Consider the following 21,879-nt stretch of genomic DNA (forward strand, 5'->3'; position numbering starts at 1 on the left):
TCCAAGTTCTTCTCTACAACCATGATGAGTAGAACAACTGGTGCTAGCAGCAGCTGTACGGATGGTAGCAGAGATTGGATTTTTAAAAAAGAAAAAACAACCCAGACATCCTGAAACTGAGGTTCTGTGCCAGACACTGCTATGATGGTTATATACTACCTCCAGGAGCAGAGGTAACATGCCCCTGATTTTCAAGTGCTGAGAAACAGCATCAGGAGAGGAATTTTGCCCAATTGTCCAGCTTGTGGGCTTCTCCGAGGCATCAGGTTGGGAAACAAAAAGCTGGACTAGAGAGGCTTTGGGGTTCTTTCAACAGGGTTCTTTATGTTCTTATGAGCCCTGACCGACAGCCAAATCATTTGTTCATTCTCCAAATACAAGGAAGAAAAAGAATCAAGAAGGGTAGTGCTACATGGCAAAAGCCTGCTGCAATAATAAAAAGAGTTACCTTATAGATTTTAGCTTTCACAAGGAAGAGTTCTATCAAGGTGGGTGTGCTTTCTATTGCAGCATTTATATATTCCAGAGCTATGGATGGCTGCCCAATTTTGTCATAGTGTTGTGCCAAGTAGTACTGGACCCAGAGTAAAGTCGTTGGAGGTTCTTCTTTACCGTCATCTATTTGGAGGAAATTTCACAGGGTTTTTTTCCCTTTCCATTTTATAGTAAGCTGCACAAGGAAAAACCCAGCGGCATGCTATTTGCTACTGACTGCTGAGAAGCTATTATATAGAAAGGGGGTGGACTGGTCTGTGAAGCTTATTAAGATACAGATGGTTTAAACTGTTCTATTTCATGCTCATGCTCTCATTTTTCCCTTTATATATCAGGTTATATAACTTAACTAGAGGTGTTCTACAAAGTACCCAGGTATTCTACAAAGTACACTTCACATCTTAATGTGAGCTGGGCTGAGGACTCTGTGTTGAAGCGGCAGCTCTAACATAGGAATGAAGGGCAGGCCCAAGTCACAGGTGCAGCTCCACCGCTCAGCTGCATCACGGCAGCATGGAGAAGGGGTGCTGAATGTGAGTATACGTGAGTGATACAACCCTTCATTTAAGCCACTGCCGTCTAAGCATGGAGCAGAATGAGCTTGGCTGCCCAAACATGGCTCTACCCATATGATGCAAGGCTGTCGGCTATGGCACACCCTGAGTTCAAATGATCCTAAGACTAGATAAGCCTGTGATAGAGGAAACTATCGGCAGGAACAGGTATGGGAGGTGCAGGTGCAGGTGAAAACCAGGCTACATCTCTCCCCAACCGCTTTCTTGAGGAGCTTATTCCTAGCTACAGAATAGTAATATAACATGTGGCACTCACCATTTGGGTTAAATAATCTGCAACTTTTCAGAGAGGTTTCATAACCTACCACTAGCTCTTCTATGATTGCCACCTATAGACACAAGACAACAAATAAATAAAGTACCTATTAGTAGTTTAATTCAGCAGACTGCAAATTCAGAGTCAAACCCATCTCCATAAAGTCCTACTTCATAAATACAGTGGTACCTCTGGATGTGAACGGGATCCGTTCCGGAGCCCCGTTCGCATCCAGAAGCGAACGCAACCCGTGTCTGCGTGTGCGCGGGTTGCCGCTTCTGTGCATGCGTGTGACGTCATTTTGACCGTCTGTGCATGCGGCGAAACCCGGAAGTAACACACTCCGTTACTTCTGGGTCGCCGCAGCGCGCAACCCGAAAATACTTATCCCGAAGCTACTTCAACCCGAGGTATGACTGTAGAAGTATAAATCAGAATTGGAAGAATGAAGTCTTCTGTCCACATAAGAGTCTGTTCAGTAACTACTTTTACAGGAGTGTTGCTTTACTTCCTACTCAAGAAGTGATGGGCTAGGCCGCAGCCAAACATCCCACAAAGTGGACTAGATCCTTCTAAATCGTTCTCTTGCCACTAGGCTAACAACTAGGGCCCCATATTTGACAAAGGAGCTTCCAGATCTTGAACCTACAGTGGTACCTCGGGTTACATACGCTTCAGGTTACATACGCTTCAGGTTACAGACTCCGCTAACCCAGAAATAGTGCTTCAGGTTGAGAACAGAAATTGTGCTATGGCGACGCGGCGGCAGCAGGAGGCCCCATTAGCTAAAGTGGTGCTTCAGGTTAAGAACAGTTTCAGGTTAAGTACGGACCTCCGGAACGAATTAAGTACTTAACCCGAGGTACCACTGTATTTCTAGAAAATACTTCACGGTTTAATTGCAGCCAATAGGTTAACAGCAGTTACTTTATATAACATTGCACTGCACTTTTCAAGGAATGACATTAATCAATAGTTTACCACAGACTCTCAACAGAAGCCTAACTTGTAATCCAAGAATAAATTACCAAGTCCTACAAAACACATATCACAGCTTTGCGAAACTAGCCCATCATGATCATCATTTAAGTTTCAGCATGTAAGGGGTCTGTTTTATAGCTCATATTCTACTTCCCTATACACAAGGGCTCAGTCAGTTCACAAGTACTCATATTTCAGATGCACACATATACTGCTTGATTACATCCCCGACTGGGAATGCATTTAGGGCCCTCTGGGGAAGCTGCAAACACACTGGCAGTAAATAAATTTTAGCCCATGAACATTGCAGGGATCATGGAACGAAATTGATGCATCTGTTCTTGCTTCACCCAGAGTCTTTCCATCCCCAACAAATTTACATCCTTAACCTGGTTCTATGAAAATCAACATTTATAAAGGACATTACTGTGAATCTCTACAGCAGTTTTTAAGGTTCCAGATAGGCCTGTTCAGCATAAGAAAACATAATGATACATGCTTAGTGTCTGATGGACTTTTCTAAGAGAACATTAAAAAGCAAAGCACACAGATGTTATAATGACCTTTTCTTTATCTTTGTATAGTGATCTCAAAGTATTGAAGACCGGTGGGCAGCCTTTGCTGAAATTCATCCTCAGAAATTTATCCAAACATTCCGTAAATTTTTCACCTACAAGAAAAATGTCACAAATGTTACTTTGTAAGCTGGCAAATAAAAAAAAGTTTAAGTCAAATGAAGTGCTACATTAATCACTCTCTTTCTTAGGCTAAATTAAGGCGAAGTTTAATATCTCCTGCAGTGCATGAACTTCCCTCTTTGCCACTACATTTCTATGGGGTGGAGAAGCGGAACACAACTCTGCCAATCACTTCAACAATGCCCCAATTGAAGCATTTGTGACTCTAACAACAGCTCAGTCTTCTCCAACCTGGTATGCTCCAGAAGTTTTGGACTATAACTCCCATCATGCTAGACCCTGGGTGAGAACCCAGAGGCCGAGAAGGACGGTGTATAAGAAAGAAAATGAGCTGGCATTGATTTCTATATATTGGTAACTCTGTATTAATGTAACATTTTTATATGTAAACATTTTGTAACCGCGTATTTTTGTAATATTTTGTTTGAGTTATATGTTGTTGCTTCATTTTTTTGTACACCACTTAGAGATATTTTTAGTATTTTAAGTGGTATAGAAATTAAATAATCAAATCAAATCATCCTGACTTATGGCAGTGCTGGCTCAGGCTAATGGGAGTTGAGAGTCCAATACAGCTAAAAGGCAACAGGTTGGGAAAAGCTGCAGTATAGAGACAGGATATGAAAAGTAACCAGGAATTAGGAACTATGCTTTCTAATGTTTAAAGCTGGCTAAAAGAAAGCAAAATTTTGATGCAATTTCTAGGTGATGCAGCAAGAAAAGGAGGCACTCTATTTCTTGTAACTCATTCTCCTAATTGCCAAAATGCAACTCACCAGACAAAAAGTTCAATGGCAGTCTTCTTGGAACGAGTCCCCTTGGGTACTTAGTCCAAGCTTCTTCATAGATCTTGAACCGTTCTAACATGTTGGCTAGAAGAACAAAAAAATTGTCATTTGGGTTTTTAAGGTGGCCAATAATTTTCACGATTCCAAACGTAACTGAAACTACATTCCCTTGGGTAACTTTTCATACTCCTGGTGCTTGAGTAGTAGCATTTTCCCCCTTTACACAGGTTTCACATGCCGAATTGTAAACCACTCTTGCAATATTTAAAAAACAGGTTCCTACACTGCATGAGAGTATTGGGGGGGGGAGGGAAACATTCTCACATGAATTTGTCTTAACCCCCCTTTAAAGCAGTCCAAGTTGGCAGCCATTACTACATATTGTACAAGTGACAGATGGCATACTGAAAAGAAGAAACCGAAACAATTTTTGCATGCCATCATGCAGGGATTGTGGATTGTGCTGCCTTCAAGTTATTCCTCTGACTCAAATGGTACATCAACAGTACATTAACAGTGCAACCTTATTCTCAGGAATAACGTCCCTTGACACAAACAGCGTCCACCCGCAGGCATGGACCCCCCGATGGTACTGAAAGATGCTTAAGAGTTCCAGAAGAACTGATAGGATCACATTCTCTCCCTACATTTCCAATGGGAAAAGGCTGCTTCTGTTCCAAAACCAGGCCTGAAGTTTTACTGGAAATGATCTGAACAGGATCTTCCAACAGTGACTGAAGTTATCCTGTCACCATTTGCTTTGCCGCCTTGCCGAAGAATACGATAATCTCTCAGGGCAAAAGATCTAAATTAGGCTTCTCAACAAGTCCCGCTCTAAGGGCAGTAGAGACAACTGCATCCCTCAAGAAGGTATTCACAACTTCCAAGGCCCACATGGACAGCTCCATTCTGACAGAGTTCAACAGCCAGGATGGGCAGGGATCCAGACAAAAGGTAGGCCTTACCCCACAGATCACCCTTTCCCAGTCCAATGAAGAAAACCAGTCATGTGTGTGTCTTGCCACATGTGCTTAACAATTACAACTGAAAGAGGCCCAAAGTTGTCATGGAGGCCATCAAATCCTGAGCTACCTCCTAATGATGTATCTTCAGTGGGAATGCTAAAGTCTCTGAAAATAATCAGCCTCGGAGTCCTCAATACTACACTCAGAGCTGAAGCAGGAAGAGTGTTTGGTAGTGGCCATGTTTCGAGTTCCCAACACCAGCTGCAGAAACTTTATCCTGGCTACCTGCTCAACAGGATACCTGAGCAGGGGAGCAAATCATTAAGGCTCAAACAACCTCGTTGTCCCTCAAGTGTACACTGGTGTCATGCCTTGAAACCTGGAGAATATATTTGGGAAAAGTAACTCACACCCCACTTCATCCAACCAGGTTTCAGTGGCACAAGCGTGATTGATCTATTCTTGCACAAGGGGGCCAGTAACAACTGACTCCTTGTCTTGACTGAGCTGGCATTCAGCAATAGCATGCTTGAGGGTAAAGCAGGTAAACCTTCCTGATTACCGTAGATTGGAGGGTGGGCAAGATGGAGAGCAACTGCAGAACTGTCTTGTTCACCATCCGCTCCAGTAACTCTGCCCTCCACTATCTCCGCTACTGCAAATTTTAGAAAAAGATCTTAAATTTGAAACACACCAGCATATGAATACCCCCTTCCAAAGAATGACAAATCTATGAGCTTAAAAAGCAGTGGTGGATTTTGAATCTGGGATAGCTCAGTTGGTAAAACATGAGACTCTTAACCTCAAGGTCATGGGTTCTAGCCCCACGCTGGGCAAGAGATTCCTGCAATGCAGGGGGTTGGACTGGATGACCCTCATAGTCCCTTCCAACTCTACAATTCTATGAATACAATCATCACATTGTGCATAGACTGAATTGTTCCAAGTGTTCCCCCTCATCATCGATGTAGACAAGAACCAACCAGACCACACCTGAAGAACTCAAATATGCAATGTTGAAAAAGCTGTGTTGACCTCAGTTTTATACTACTATGAACTTCTTAGAAAAGTGAGACATAAATGGATAAAGAAAGAAATGTACATTAACTCACTTTTACTGAAATTCAAAATACACTGCAATTCTTGAAGCATAGCCTACATAAAATGAATTCGTCTCCCATCACTAATTTGTGTGTACGCTTACACATAGAGCACTTCTCAGCCATCATACACAAGTTTTCTTCAAAAAGGAAAGTAAATTCACCGCAATTCAGCTTGCTGTGAAAAGTAACTGAGGATTATGACAAAATATATGCTCCTATCACATATAAAATCAAATAAGGGCTTTGTTATTTACAGGTTCGCACCTAACTTGGTGCAAGCTATATTGTTACCTGGTTTGAGTGCCTTTTCTAAACCTTTGTAATAAGCCCAGTTTTCAGGATTTCTTTCTTGCAATCCTCTATATATCTCAGTGGCTTCTTCCAGCCTGCAGAGTTGTAACAGAAGTTCGCCTGTTAAAAATGCAGAGTTATAAATCAATCGTGAGAGGGTATTTAATATATACATATTTTCCCCCTCACGCCCTGCATGCCCCCAAGATTTGCTATCATATTTTGCACCAATGTAACCTAATATACTTTTGTGTGAAGGGCACACAGACTACAAATATGTTCCAAATTTTTATTCAAAGCAAGAAAGGCCTGAAATACGCTTTAAAAAGAAATAAAAATACAACCAAGGAATATGAAGATGCTGAATTCTGTACTTTTGAGGACTGGAGGAGATGAAAGTAACAGCAACAATATATAATATAGTCCTGCTAAGGTTTAAGCCAATTATTATTAAATTTCATTTATGAATCATTTCCATTGGGGCATCTCAAAGCAAATTACAATAAAATGACACATTACATATATAAAACCAGTTAACAGCAAAACATTAAAAAAAATAGAAAGTTTAAATCACCACCACATATGGAAAATCAATTCACATTCAGGACAGGTACCAGCTGGGATAAAGATTTTAGAAAGCTTGTTGAAAGAGCAATGTCTTTAGCAGGCACCAAAAAATACAGATAAGACGCCTGTCTGATATGCAAATAGGAGAGTCCCAAAGAGCAGGCACTGCCACACTGAAAGTCTCAATGGCTGTAGCATGTGGAATGGACCTCCTGATAAAATGGTTATCTGCAGGATGGCCTCTGCTGCAAAATATAGCTATTGTTTGTGTATGTTATCTGTGAGAAGTGCACTTGTATGAGAACATCTGCCCTTGGTTGTTGAGACTCAGCTCTTTCATCAAGAATTCTACGGAAGATATTCAACATAGAGCTAGCAAATCATTCCAGCAGTGCAAGCATTTCTGTTGTCTCTTCACCCCTGTCCCTCCCACTACTTAACCCAAGGTACTACTGTATAATATATTCAATTAAGTTCAAGACTTAAGGCCAGCTTGCCTCCAATTTTTCTTGCTTCCAGGTTACAATACAAAGTCAAACCCACTCACCAGATTGTTGACAGCCTTTAAAAGAATCAACTCTATAATTAATTTAACATGTAGAAAAATATATAGCACTACCAAATTAATATATAGTACACTTTGAACTTGCCAATTATGTAGTAATTGTAAGGCAACTTATTTCTTATTCATTTAATATTTCTCGTTGAGAACAGGCTTAGGAACAAGAGAATCCTATTGGCTCATTTACCTTTAGTTTCTTCAACTGCTAATTTGTCACAGATTTGCTTTTCATAGGTACTAAGATGGTCCAAAGCTTCCTTATATAGTCCTGCTTCCCGGAGGACTTGATTTTGATACAAGAGTAGCTCACTATACTCATAGTCTACTTTATCAGGAGATGTCTGCATAGGTAAGAAAACACTTCAGTATTCATCCTTTTAATATTAACATTGCAACCAAAACCCCACATAAACTGATCAGGGTGACCTGTATGGGAGAAAAGGGCTGACCATCTGGATTGTCAGATGTGACCCATGTATGTATAGAAAAAAGAGGGAGATTTTGAACTGGAAATGTCACCTGTATGTGGCTCTTCAATCTCCCAAACATTGCCCTTTGCTGAATCAAGATAGCACATGTACCAGCCAAATACATGGTTGGCATTGGTAGTTCTGAAAGAAATGATCACTTATGGAAGGATGGGAATACTCAATCCATGTATGTTTTCTACTTTTGGATGATAGATGACATAAACCATCAGCTCCATAGGGAGAGTCTGATAGGTAAATGTTTTTACCTAGCCCCTTAGGCACACAAAATATTATATTTTATTCTTCCATTTCGATTCTGATTATTTTAGTTATATACAGACTTGGTTTTGTTTTTTTCATGATACCTGTTGAGTCTTCCTAAATTCCTCCAAAATCTTTGCTGCCATTTCATAGTCTTCCAAAAGATGATAAGCAATCGCATAGCCAATCCATGATGCTCGCTGTGCAGGTCTAAGTTGAAGTAACTGATACCTAGTTTCCTGCATAAATGTAATAAAATGGTAGTGTTCACATTCCGGTCTTCTGGATTCAAAACTAAATCAACAGTATTAATCAAGAAATCAATGACAAGAGTTCAAAATTTCAGGTTTCAACATATAAAAACCTTCACATACATTTCATACAGAATCTCTGAAAAATAGTTTTATCCAGACTGTGTTTTTAAAGAAACCTGAATGGTGCTGATATAGAACTAGTATATTCAAATTCAAATTCAAAATCCTTTATTAGGCATATCACACCTCACATTAACAAACAAACATCATATACAGACTGTATAAAATACGGGCTCAGCGAACACAATTTATCCCAGTCCTATTCTTAACTCCAAAAAATAAATCAATGTACATAAATAATATAATACAACACAGCGACATCACCTACCATTAGCACTATATGTGAAATCATTTTGTACTCAACTAAATCCCTACCGCATGCTCTGATCCATGGAGTCACGAAGAGTCAGACACAACTAACCGACTAAACAACAAAATCCCTACCAAATTATGATGGTAGAAAGCAAGGCAAAAAGGTTTTGCTCTCTCATACTTTTCATAGTTTGAGAACAATTTAGAGTTACTGCACTTGTAAAAACTTCCTGAGGCTTGTTCTTGACTTACCCTGTAGCCTTCAAGATCCCTCATTTGAATTTGTAGCAGAGAAAGGTCCCTCAAAATTTGGAGATTGTCCTTATCCCATTTCAGTGCATTTCTATAACATTTGATGGCTTCATCATATTTCTTGTCTGATCGCTGGAGGAGGCCATAGACATGCCAACCTGGAAACCTCAGTTAAGGTCATCCATTTTGCAACAATTGAAAATGAGAAACAATTCATTCAACTATTTCCAAGTCTGTAAATGCTTTCCCCCCCTCAGCTAGAGAAACCTGTAACTAGTATACCAATACAAACTAGCATAATACTTACAATGAAATATGTGTAAGGCTCCTTGGAGTATTAGAAGTCAGCACTTAAATACAGTTAATTATGCGGCCCAAATATTTCTAAGACTCTGCTGTTCAGGCACTCACTTGAATCTGGTCTGTAAATAGAATTAGTAAGGTACATTATGGACTAAAAGCTAGGATGGTTGCTCCAAAGGCTGTAATATAACTGTTCAAAAAGTTTCAAGAAATGCCTTTTAGAAGGTACATAATACAAAGGGAGAGGTTACATTTTATGTTCTAGTTTATATATGTTTTCTATTTATTTTTTATTGCTTATCATTTTCTTTGTCTGCCAATCTAATGTGCACGTTGAAAAGGATACAGACATGACTCTTCAAGTCATTTCGTAGGCCCCTTCGCACCAATTCATATGCCTCTTCTTTTTTACCTAGGCAGTTTAGCGTTAGTCCTTTCATAGCCAGGGTTTCTAAAAAGAAAAAGAAAAAAAATCATTACCAGCTGTGCCAAGCCATAGTAATAGTAATACATATTTTGAAGTTTTATGAACAGAAAACTGGTAGCAGAGACTTCTATCAGTAGATTTTGTTTTAAATTCCAAGCAACATTTCTATAAATCTGAAAGCAGGGATATGCCTATTACACAGAAGTGCTTCTGCATCTTTAAGAGCAAATCCCTTTTCTGTTGGAAGATGCCCTTAATTTTTGTTCAAACAAATAATTCCTTACCGATTGAACATTTATTTGTAGTAGATTCCCAGAAGGGTAACTGTATGTGCTATGACTGGCAGGTTTCAGCGGATTTTAATTGTTTCAAATGTGCAGGATCTCAGGACCAATTTATCTCTCCGCAAGAGATCTGTGACTGGATGTCGTGCCAGACCTTTCTTTTATTAAAAGCAGTGGGATATGGGATAGGGCATGTTTTGTGTGGAAGAGAAGAATGGGATAAGACTATTTATGGTCCAATCTTTTTAGGATGAAAACAACAAAGTGTCCATCCGTAGGCAGAACCAAACACCCCAAAGTCGGCTTTGAAAGGTTGGGAGACTATCTAGAGCAGATGTTGGAAAAACAGTGGATAATAGAAAAGGAGAAATCCTATGCCTGATCAGAGTCTATTTGTGCGACTCTGGATATCACCCACAGGTTTTTAAATCTGTATTTTAATTGTGCTTTTAATTTTTAATTGCTTTTATTGTTCTATATTACATTTTAATTGTTGTATCTGTTTTGTGAGCCACCAAGAGAACTTACTTCATGAGATGGTAAATTCAGTTAATAAATAAAGTTAGTTCTCCTCGGCATAGATTCCCAATACAATTCCCTCCATCCCTAAACCTGCTGTGCTTAATTAGTTAGTGCCCATTTTCTTCTCTGCAGCTAATAACAACTCGGGGCAAAGGGTCAATTTGTATCATGGAATTGACATTAGGTGTGGGGAGTGGGGGAGAGGACTCCTCCTTCAGGTAGTGCCAAATATTGAATCAGCTTATACAGATGCTGTTGCCTAAGTTTAAGGTAACTCCTGAAGAACGAACTTATTCCAAACCTTGTCGCGCTACAATAAACATTCAAAGCTGGCACTGAGAATTTCTGCATTCTTTTTGTTTCTTCTGCCTCCCTCCTGGCTTTTTGTGTGTTCAAACACACACAAAGATTGCGTGGGGCAATCTCAAGCCAGAAGGGCTTTAAGCACAGTGGTACACCATGACCTGTTGCATGCAGAAGGCCTCAGGTTCAATCCCTGGAATCTTCAGTTAGGGCCATACTACTGGACAGCCCATGCCCATGCTACTGGACAGCCACTACCAGTCAGTATTGACAATACTGAGCATAATGGACCAATGGTCTCTGACTCAGTATAAGGCAGCTTCCTATGTTCCTAAGCTAAGAAAGTGGCATGTTCTACCTTAGCATACCGCCTCTTCCCAAAGTCACCCTCCCCAACCCCACAAGCCTTGAAAACAGAAATGAGTTCAGTTAGAATAGCAGCCAGGGACAAGGGATTATGGGGATGTAGGCAAGACTGAAGAAGGGTTCAGGGCCAGTATCTTCTCCATATGCAATCACCCACTCCATTTTCTGTATTTCAGTGCCGAATGCTGTTTCAAGGCAGTTCTGTCACCATCACATCTACTACCACTTTCAGTTTTTCTTAGCAGTTTACAAGTCTAAGAAATGTTCCAACATATCATGAATGTGGATACACAGGAGAATAATTGCCCTTCAATTACAGACCTTTGTATTCTTGCCAAAATCATTTTGGCCATTTTTTCAAAAGGCCTTTTGATTTGGGCTTTGTTTTCATGACTGGCATGAGGTTGAAGTTTTTAAAAAATTCAATTTCATAATTCAAATTGAATTGTAGACATATATTGCTACCCAATCCAAACCATAAGGATGAGGCAAACTATAAATATAAGCCAATTTTAAAACTTAACATGTTCAGAACCGGTACTTGTTTATGTAGAAGTCTGAAGACTCACCTCCATGTTCTGCAAACTTTGGATTGGAAAGAATTTGTTTGCAAAATTTCAAACCATTTCTGTACTGTTTATGTTCATAACACCTCTGTAAAGACAAAACAAAATCCAAAGCAACTGTAACAAATGTGATAGAAATAAGCTACACTCATAAACCCCTAACCATATCAAGCAAGAATGAATCCAACCAAGTCACTGCATGAGCAGAGCGATTTTTACTCACGTGGCAGAACTTCCCCTCCATCCCCTGTGCACCTCTACATCCAGCCAACTTGCTCTTGGGGAGTGGGTTGAGAAAACCAGATTTGGGGATGTTCACAGGGACAGGAGAGGGAGGGAAGTGGCTTTGTGTGAGCTAAAATTGTTCACTCATGCAAGTATTTTGTTGGATATAACTTAGTTTTGAAGGGATATGTGGGTGGCAAGTTTAAACATGAGGGATCCCATTAGTCGCATGTGTTAACAGTTCCTAGCACAAGTATATCTGCTCTTATTGTTTTCTGTTTACAATTAAAGGTTGGGAGAAACAAATTTCAGGAGTAAAGAACATGATTCTTCCAAACACTTCAGCAAAATGATAAACAGATATTAGTAAGAAGAAAGTTATTCCTAGTCAATTCCTGAAAATGACCTGCCCCATTGCAATTCACTGTTAAAAGCCCAATGATTTATTACACAGGTGGTATATCATAAAGTTCCTGACAGTTACATCAAAAGTTTTGCTTTCATCGCAGAATGTGATTGAAGATTTCATTTTTCTGAAAACTAAGGAGAATCAAAATAAGCAAAGTATCTTCTAGAGCATTAGTGTTCAACTTTCAAAGTCCAAATCAGAAACCTGGGAATGGGGGGGGGGGAATGAGTCACCGCCAGAATCCTAAATTCATGTTGTTAATTGCCCTCCTGCCCCCCAACTTTTTGCAAGTTTTAACCCCTTCCGTACAAATTTGTGTTCATTGTTCACAATATAGTTAAGTGAAAAATCACTTGCCGATCAGAAGGTTGGCAAGTGAGCTCCCGTTGCTCGGTCCCTGCTCCTGCCAACCTAGCAGTTCGAAAGCACGTCAAAGTGCAAGTAGATAAATAGGTACCACTCTGGCGGGAAGGTAAACGGCGTTTCCGTGCGCTGCTCTGGTTCGCCAGAAGCGGCTTAGTCATGCTGGCCACATAACCAGGAAGCTGTCTGCGGACAAACGCTGGCTCCCTCAGCCAATAAAGCGAGATGAGCGCCACAACCCCAGAGTCAGTCACGACTGGACCTAATGGTCAGGGGCCCCTTTACCTTTTATTACAATGCAAATTCTGCAAAGAAATCATGTATTTTCTCATTTATAATTTCTATCTGTTGATTTACAGATAAGAAGCCATCTCATTTTAAGTGAGACCATTGGTTAGTGCATCCAGCACAGCAACATCTAATTGAAGAGCCCATGTCAGTCCAAAGTGCCAGGTACTCAAGATTCTTTGGCCACATTTGTACATCACAGAAAATCAGAGTTTGAAGTTAGTGTGTTTCAGACAAAGCATTGTTACTATTAACAACAGTTTGTCAGTTCAGGTGGAATGACAAACAGCATTTCCGCAGAAATGAAGCTTCTGAGCTTATCCTCCCAGCTATATAACAGGAGGGTAGGGTAGAAACAAGTGAGCCTGAAATTCACATCACATCAAATTATGGTTTAAAGTGTGAACTCAGCCAGTCTCTGGAGATAGCATGGGTAAAACTGGGAGTTATATATGACAAAGCACATGCCCCGAGTTATGGCTCATCCCAATTGTATAAGTTTCACAGTAAAAACAAAACTGTCCACATAAGAGTGATAAAACAGCCATAAAGGCTGCATGATAAGTAGTATGCAGCCATACTGAATGTTAACTAACTTATCTTAAGAACCAACTTTCTTTTTTTAAAACAACAACCCTCAAAACTAATTTACTCTTGGGGGGGATGCTACTCAAGAACTTAGGTTATTCTACATACACATGCTTGGGAAAGTATGTTCGTTAACATTCATTTCTGACTAGATTAAGAGACACATTAAGAGACCCATAAGTAATTTCAAAATCATTCTGAAGCTCCAGATTTTCTGAATCAATCGAAGTCCATCTGTGGCACTATCAATAGTTCTTCAGCCCAAAAGGAACATTATTGTCTATGTATTATAAAACTTAATTAGAATTAATGTATAAAAGATCTACAGTGCTCAATGCTCAACAGTTTGGCACAGTAGGTTTCTTCCATCACAAGCTGCCTTTGAAATTTGGGAAATGGTGTGTTGTGATTTTTCTCCCATACTCAATTTTGTCTTTTTAGATATAAGGGCAGAAAAAGAAAAAGAAAAAACACCCCATGGAGCATCATTTCTCTAATAAGCTGTCATTAATAAGGAATTTATTGCTGGGGGAAGTCATTTATTCTTCACATTGCTAAATTAAGAACAGCCCATTAGCTGCTCCTGTAGCTTAGCTATAAACTTGTTTACACAATCAGAATTCAGAAGGTCACTTTCCCAAGAGAGTACCCTTTGAACCACCTCTCTGCATCCTTATTAAGAACTTCTGGCTGTAGCAGCGCAAGTCATCTGGGCTATTATCAATGCAATAGTGAACTGATGCTGCAGCTGAAGCCAAACCTGCAGTTTAGGTTGCATATACAGATACTCTGTGGCTGAATTCCTATTGAAGTTTGACCTATATAATAATTATATCCATAAACATTTAATGTCTTGCCTATGACTGATCTCGCTTTGCCAAAACAGCAATAACTTGAATCTAGTTAAGATGCTTCATTACTCTGTTGAGTAGGGAGCTATCCTACAGATTCTATCAGTGACTCTCCAGGGTGTGTCCTAAAGTGTCATGCTGAGCTGGAAAAACAGCTCCAAGTTTCCAAATGTCTACACAAGATAACAACCACATTGAGACTACTGTCTTCTTAACTCACTTCAGATATACCAAGAAGCAATATGAACACTGAGAAGGGAACAGTCACCTTTATGTGGGCTAGTGATAACTGTGGTCATCAACTTAATTTGCTCTCCATATATATAAATAGCCCTTCAATTCAATAATTAACTCCAAAAGTCATTCAGACCACCAGGCATTTAATGTACTAGCACAATGTTGCACAACCAGGTTTATGCAGCATAGTCTGTGGCTAGCTCATATATATATATTGTATGTAGGGCATTTTGCTTCTAACTCCAGGGTTCAAAACCATTCTGCAAATAAACAAACTACTAAATATACAAATAGTGCTGATTCTCCCTATGGTTATTGTTACCTCTGAATGCGAGTAAACATTTTAATTTATTTAATTATTGCATTTTAACGTATTTCACCTTTCCTCCAAGGAGCTCAAGGTAGTATCTTAGTTCTCTTCCTCCCCAATTTATTCGCGCAACAACCCATGAGGTAGGTTAGGCTGAGAGACTGAGACTAGCCCAAGGTCACTCAGTAAGCTTCATGGTTGAGTAGGGATTTGAACCACAGTCTCCCAGGTCCTAGTTTTACACTCTAACCACTACATCACACACACCACTGTGCCACACTCCCTTTTACATATATACACTGGGAAGCATGTTTTAAATTCTACATTTTTTCATGCAGTGACCAAGTGACTGTAGCTTATTTCTGCTAAATTGTTTAAGTTATCAGTGCTATTATGAAAGGAAGGATGCTACAGGCAATAGTTGAAAACAAGACATTCGAAGTTTACTTAGTAATTAGTGCAAATTTCCACAGTGCATAGGCTCACTATACTGGTTGCTTACCAGTTTGATTCTAGCTAATCTAAACTTATTTAAAGCATTAATCTACTAACTGATGGCTTGAGGATTTGGTTACATCCAAGTTGGAGTGGGTTGTACCAGTTGCAGCACTACTACCTTTTTTATTTTGCATGCTATTATCTCAGAAGGAGAAAGAAGAGAACAGGGAGCATGGAGAAGTGGGGAGAACAAGAAAAGAATAGAGAAGGAGAAAATCCAAGAGAAAGATGGACATCTATCAGAAAAATGAGAAGCAGAACATGTTGCATGTTGGGTCTGAAAAACCAAAGACTACTGGCGTAAGGGGTACAGGGATAAGCAAGTAATAGAGTACAGATATAATTCCTTGCAATAAAAATGAAATGTTAATGCAGATGATCAGTTATAGAGAATGCTAACCATGAACCTATTGGCAAATTCATGATCTATAGTGACACACAATACGTTTCTTGCAGTAGACATATAATCATGCATCCACAGTGACACCGATAAAGGATTTATGCAAAATCAGTGGAAAGCTATGCAGGAGTTTATTTGTGTAGTTTTGTATCTTGATGACAAAGTTTTTAGAGAAAAACTGAAAAGAGAGATACTGTATTCTGAAGGCCAAATGTCTCAATCATTCTTTCCAAAGTTTTCCAATCACAATAAGTTTTCATTGGCCAGGTTCACATGTAATGCTAAATCACAGTTCAGTTTAACAATGAAGCCTTAAAATCATATCCACCACCCTTTCTTCAGAACAGCTTCAATGATATTAGAAGCTTCTGCTTTAGACTAACCACAGTTTAGTTTATCTCTTAACCAAAGCTAATCTCAACTATGGTTTGTGGAAACAGAGCAGAAAGAAAGCAGGAGTCTTTCATCTCCTCTAGGGAGGCAGACGGAAGTTGCTAAAGATTATTAATCAGTTTGTAAGCTGCAGAACAGCCTCTTCAGCTTCTGAATGTGTAAGGCAACCCTACCAATGCCCACACAGTCTCTTCTTACACTGGAAATTCTCCAGAGGATGCTAACTGGTGATATGCTACTTTAGAAGCGATATCTGATGGCAAGGAATTATAACTGAGATTTGAGCCTTGGTTTAATTAATGATACATAAATGGTATGATACAGAGCTCTAAAAGCAATAAGGCTTCTTAAACTACAGATGACCCAAAGGTGAAATTCCTATATAATCCTTACTTATCTATGGGAAATGAATAGTTAGTATCTAGTTAACTTATCACCATTCAAGCAGGTAAGTTTAGAGAGACCCCAAATACCAGAGTTTTCATTTAAGATTTAAAAAACTGAAAATATGCCTACCAAAAGAAAATTATGAGGACACTAGGGGGATCTTTGCCTTTCCTATTAAAGGTCACCCACCTGCCTTATGTTTCTACCATTGGCCTGGTTCACACATCATGGTAAGCCACAGTCTGAAACAAACTTTGGTTTACTGTGAATGAGCCATTGGCATATGCCTCACTCCTCCCTTTGCTGAGCTGAAAGGCAATAAACCACAGCTCTGTTTTAGGTTTATGTGCAAACAAGAGCTTGTGATTTATTTCTCCTCAAACCATGGCTTCTTCTCATGGAGTGTTTTGAGAAACAGAAACTAAAGTAGTGCTATGCCTTCCTCCCCCCCCCCCCCAACTGGCAAAAGGCAGAGTTGGGCAGGTGCAATTTAAGAAACCTGTTTAAACACACTGCACATTTACAGTAAGTCATAGTTTATTTCTAACTATGGCTTACTGTGACACGCAAATGGGGACATGTATAAAATTTCCAAAGCTAACACGGCCCTTTTTATTTTGTAAATAGCTTGTATACTTTTCAAAACCCATTTAAACCTTCATTAGTAATCTGCAGTGGGCCCTGCTAGACCACTTTACCTTTGCTTTAATGCCTACTCGTGGCAATAGCAAGTGCATCTCAACACGCATGCATGTGAAATATGCAGTGCTTACCTTATGAAAATATGAAGTGGTAAAGATTACACATACCAAGCATACATGCTATGGGGTGTGTGCTGATCATATTTAGGTATGCCAAAGGTTTGGAGGTGGGGTAAGCATACTATGCCACACATCCCACACGCACAGCATGTTCCACTTTCTAGCAGACCACTTGGGTTGGCTAACATCAGTTTCTTGAAGCTGAGCACACATGCATTTTCATCCCAGTTGTTAACTACACATTGCACTGATAAAAGAAAGTCCTAGAAAGCAAAGCTACAGGTTCAGTAATCTAGATGGGAAAAAGCAACTGGCATTAGCTGGCTGTAAACTGGAATGGTGGCAATTGTTCTAAAGATGTAGCTGCATAGCTGCATTTATTTGATTTGCCATGCATCTGAAAACCTCAGCATAAGAAATTAGACAAGTTTAGCACTTTCTGAGGATAACAACTAATCTGGGTGAGTCCCTTAAATGTGCTTGATAAAAGCATTTTACAGACCTGTTCATTTGCATAACAGTGTTAAAATGTACACAAGCAAGCTGGGGCAAGCAAGGAACATTGAATTAAATTCCTCATCTTATGCTGAACTGGTTGTTCCAAAAGCATGCGTCCAATTGCAACAATGAAGCAATAATCACTCCATGCTTTACTATGGCTCAAAGCCCCATGTTAGTCATGGTAATGTCTAGGTTCTACACTTCAGGAGTACTTGACCTCATTACTGAAATTAAGCAGGTGCGGATCTGGATCGGTGCCTGAAAAGAAACCACTGGAAGCACTCAAACTAAGCCACTCTAAACAATTCAGAGAAGAGTAGGATAAAAATAAATAAATAAAACTGCTACTTTGTATACATATAACATATTAAGTACTGTCATACCTCTTGTTACGTTTGGTTCAGGATACGTCTTTTCAGGTTGCGTCCCGCAGTGACCCAGAAGTACTGGAAAGGGTTCCTTCTGGATTTCGTCACTCACACATGCGCAGACGCTCAAAATGACGTCACACGCAGGTGCAGAAGCGGCGAATCACGACCCATGCAGACGTGCATTGCGTTCTGCTTATGTTGCGAGCGGGGCTCCAGAACGGATCCCATTCACAACCAGAGGTATTCCATAAAAGTTTTCACCTGCATAACTTATGAGATCACATAGATAACACAATCCTTTTCCTTATCAGTTTTCATGTTGTCCATAATATAATTGTACCCCAATTACTTTCAGTGAGGCTATAGTGTGCTACTCATGCAAGTCCGCAGGCTCAGCAACCACAGAATTTGAACACTACAATACTCTGGACACAATCTAGCACATGTTCAACTGTATTCTGCCCTAGTCAATGGGACTTAAAACACTTTAATCAATGGCTAGATTGCACATTGTATTATTTACAATTATCATTTTAATATCAAGGCCTTATAACTACTTGGGAACAATTCAATATTTCTTTTTCCTAAGTTGTTTCTTGAGCACAGATTGTTCCACAGAAACACGTTTGTAAGGGTATTATTAATAGACAATCAAATAATTTATGAATGCAAAGCATACCAGATAACCAACCAACACATTGATTAACATTCTCAAGAAAGAAATCCATTTGCTTCTAAGTTTTAATAGATAAAATGTAGGGCACCCTTAACTACAGTTTCTTAATAAACAATGTTTTCAGTTGCCCATTTCACCAGTTGTTTCAATTAAGAGTATAATCCTAATCTCACTTGCCTGGGAGTAAGCCCCAATGAATTTAATAGAATTTATATCTGAACAGACATTAGTATTGCACTGTAAAGTAACTGATCTGTAAAAGATTGGTGGAGGTATCCCCCCCCTTTACTTACTGATTTAATAAAAGGATTAAACAGACTAAAAGAAGTATACAAATCAGCTTTATTTTATTTTAGAATTGTAGTATGGACTACATTATTATGACAACTTGGCTTAGCATCCTATGTATCCTTAAATGAATACTATAAGACTTACTTCAAAGTAGCCCTTAGTAGGATTGTTTCTGCCTACCACTACTTCGTTGCATGCACATTCTAACCCTGCACTTTTTAAAGTACACAAACACACAGGATTATTTTCAGGGGCGTGTGGCACAACTGAGTCCCCTAAGCCTATTCTACATTAGGAGGCATGAACTAGCAGAGCGCGCACGAGCTGCTGCTCCCTCCCTGTTCGTCACCGGTCTATTCTCAACCCTCTTAAAGGAGCGTGCAGTTCCCCGGGAATCTGAAGTCGATCGCCGAGAGACACTGCACGGATCACTTTTCAGAAGCACCGCGCGCTCAGGAGGGCAAGGGCAGAACAAAACCTTAGCGCGCGTCCCAAGTTGGAGAAACTCTCCCCAACTTAAATGATAAACGCTGCCTTTCCACCTTCCCCGCAAACCCGCTGGATAAAGGCCCCTTCCCAGCCGCGCGACTTTCCTCCCCCACCCACCACGGTCGCCAATGCTATTTTTAGGACACCCTGCTGGCGCACGAGACCCCCGCCCCCGCCGCCCCCCCGCCCCCGCCAGACAAGAATCTCTTCCCGGCCGCGCCTGGAGCGGGGGATGCCCGGCGCGTTCCACGGGCGGCTCTGGAACGAGGAATCCCTCGAGCTCCAGGGGGCACCTGTCAGTAGCGCCCGGCGCGGGGCCCGGCCTCTTGCAAGGGGGCCGAGCCAGAGGCGGGCAGGCAGGCGGCCTGGGGCAACGCCGCCGGGGCCCGCTTCCGAGGGGCAGCGAGGGAGGCGCCGCCGCCTCCCAAGCCCATGAGGGAAGGAGCCGGGCGGCCTTTCTCCGCCTGTCCCCCCCACCCCGACTCACCAAGATGCGCTTGAACAGCGCGTTCTCCTTCGGCGGGAGGCTCACGGACGGCATCGTCTCCGCCGCTGCTGCCGCCACCACCGCCGCCGCCCTTCTTGCTGCTACCGGGCCGGTGAACCAGCTCCCTCCTCCTGCCGAGGCTTGATCGCTGCCGCTGCTTCCGCCGCCGCCGCCACCTCCCGGGAGGGACTGCCCGCCAGGCCGCCGCGGCTACCAGCAGCAGCAGCACCGCCGTCGCCTGTTGCTGCTGCTGCTCCTCCTCCTCCTGGCGCTTCCTCCCCAAGCGGCCTCCGCAGCCGCCGTGCCCGCGCCCACTTTACCCCTGGCCCCGCAGCGAGCCCGAGGCGGCGGGCGGTTCACGTGGTTAACTGAACAGGCCGGAGAGAGGAGGCGCCGCCAAAATGGCCGCCGCCGAGGGCTTCCCCAGCCGGGTCACCGAGCCCCGCGCGCATGCGCCACGACCCCGTCCGCCGCCACCACCTCCTCCTCTGCCTCACGTCTTCGCCCTCTTTCCTCTATCTATGTAGGCTTAATAGCCCCTACAAGGTAAGTTGAGAAATGAGAGCACTCTCCCGCTGGGAACTGTTGGAGGAGTGCGCCTGCGCGGGCTGGGGGGGGGGGCGGGCGCGTGAGCGGGATGCATACTAAGCTTGCCAGTCGCGTGCAGCTCAGCAGGTAGGGGAGCGCAGGAGCGCAGCAGCCCGGGGCAGGTGTCATGCAGCCACTTAGCTGAGAACTCGGCGGGACTTACTGTCAGAGTACGTCCCCCATGAGCTTCTCCATAGACATGGGTAGTACTGTGAATTGTTCAACAGGGGCGAAGGGAATGGTCTCAAAGAGTGGCGCGAGGCAGATTTCTGGGCACCACTACAGAAATCCGAATACCTGCTGGCATAGTATTAGTCCAAAAATCCACAGTGGCAGTAATTGTATAGTCATCTAAACTTTTATCACTTGTTTTACTTTGGTGGTCACATGGTGGTTGTTGTAACCCAAGAGGGTTTCTTTATAAACAAAAATACTCTACATTTATTCTTATAAACAACTATACTGTACATTTATTTTGTTTGTGTTGACTTTTAAGTACGTTTGGAAGTGGTTTGGAAATATTGTATCCAAAAAGATGTGCCTTGTAACTTGGCTTTGTGTATCAGCCCATTAAAATCAAAATAGTCACAAGTGTTGTAATGTTGACATCATTGCACTATGATTGAGATTCCTGAGTTGGACTAGATGGCCCTCGGGATCCCTTCCGTTTCTACAACTCTATGGTTCTATGATTCTATGAAATAAATATCATTAATGATCTATACTCTATATAATTGGTATATTTGTTTCTGCACTAAGTGCCAATTTTCATGTTCATCTAGGATATGCTACACAAATGAAAACCACAATGGCAAGCTTAATGTTAGGATTAAATTATGCTTAACACAAGGAGAACAAAGTCCCACTGCCCTGTTTCCACCAGTAGCCAGCCCAGATGCTTCTGGGAAGTCCTGAAAACTTATGGTACATCAAAAGCCTTGAACACAAGGAACTGTACTTCTACTGTAAACACTTCTAGAATATTATTTAAGACATTATAATCAAGGATGGGGAATCAGTGGCCCTTCAGATGTTACTGGGCTTCAACTCTGCCCACTAGTATGTTCAGTGGTCAGAGGTAATGGGTATTGTAGTTCAGCAACAT

The 21,879-nt window shown here is 41.3% G+C and overlaps 2 protein-coding genes across 2 annotated transcripts in view; one reads left to right on the top strand and one right to left on the bottom strand.

The window, feature by feature from the left end:
• The window catches only part of NAA15 (N-alpha-acetyltransferase 15, NatA auxiliary subunit), a 38,361-nt gene extending 17,903 nt beyond the window's left edge, over positions 1-20,458 (bottom strand). The window contains exons 1-11 of the mRNA XM_053403337.1: positions 20,187-20,458; positions 11,665-11,749; positions 9,540-9,644; positions 8,891-9,048; positions 8,117-8,251; positions 7,469-7,622; positions 6,153-6,272; positions 3,782-3,877; positions 2,871-2,977; positions 1,327-1,399; positions 449-618 (exon numbers count right to left, since the gene is read on the bottom strand). Of these exons, the coding sequence (XP_053259312.1) occupies positions 449-618; positions 1,327-1,399; positions 2,871-2,977; positions 3,782-3,877; positions 6,153-6,272; positions 7,469-7,622; positions 8,117-8,251; positions 8,891-9,048; positions 9,540-9,644; positions 11,665-11,749; positions 20,187-20,240 (1,257 nt within the window). The 5' untranslated portion in view covers positions 20,241-20,458. The remainder of the gene's footprint in view (positions 1-448; positions 619-1,326; positions 1,400-2,870; positions 2,978-3,781; positions 3,878-6,152; positions 6,273-7,468; positions 7,623-8,116; positions 8,252-8,890; positions 9,049-9,539; positions 9,645-11,664; positions 11,750-20,186) is intronic.
• Positions 20,459-20,620: 162 nt separating this feature from the next.
• The window catches only part of NDUFC1 (NADH:ubiquinone oxidoreductase subunit C1), a 255,356-nt gene continuing 254,097 nt past the window's right edge, over positions 20,621-21,879 (top strand). Inside the window, exon 1 of the mRNA XM_053403346.1 lies at positions 20,621-20,732. The gene's annotated coding sequence lies outside the window, so the exon portion shown is untranslated. The remainder of the gene's footprint in view (positions 20,733-21,879) is intronic.

Source organism: Podarcis raffonei, chromosome 9, assembly GCF_027172205.1.
Source record: "Podarcis raffonei isolate rPodRaf1 chromosome 9, rPodRaf1.pri, whole genome shotgun sequence".
Classification (NCBI taxonomy): Eukaryota; Metazoa; Chordata; class Lepidosauria; order Squamata; family Lacertidae; genus Podarcis; species Podarcis raffonei.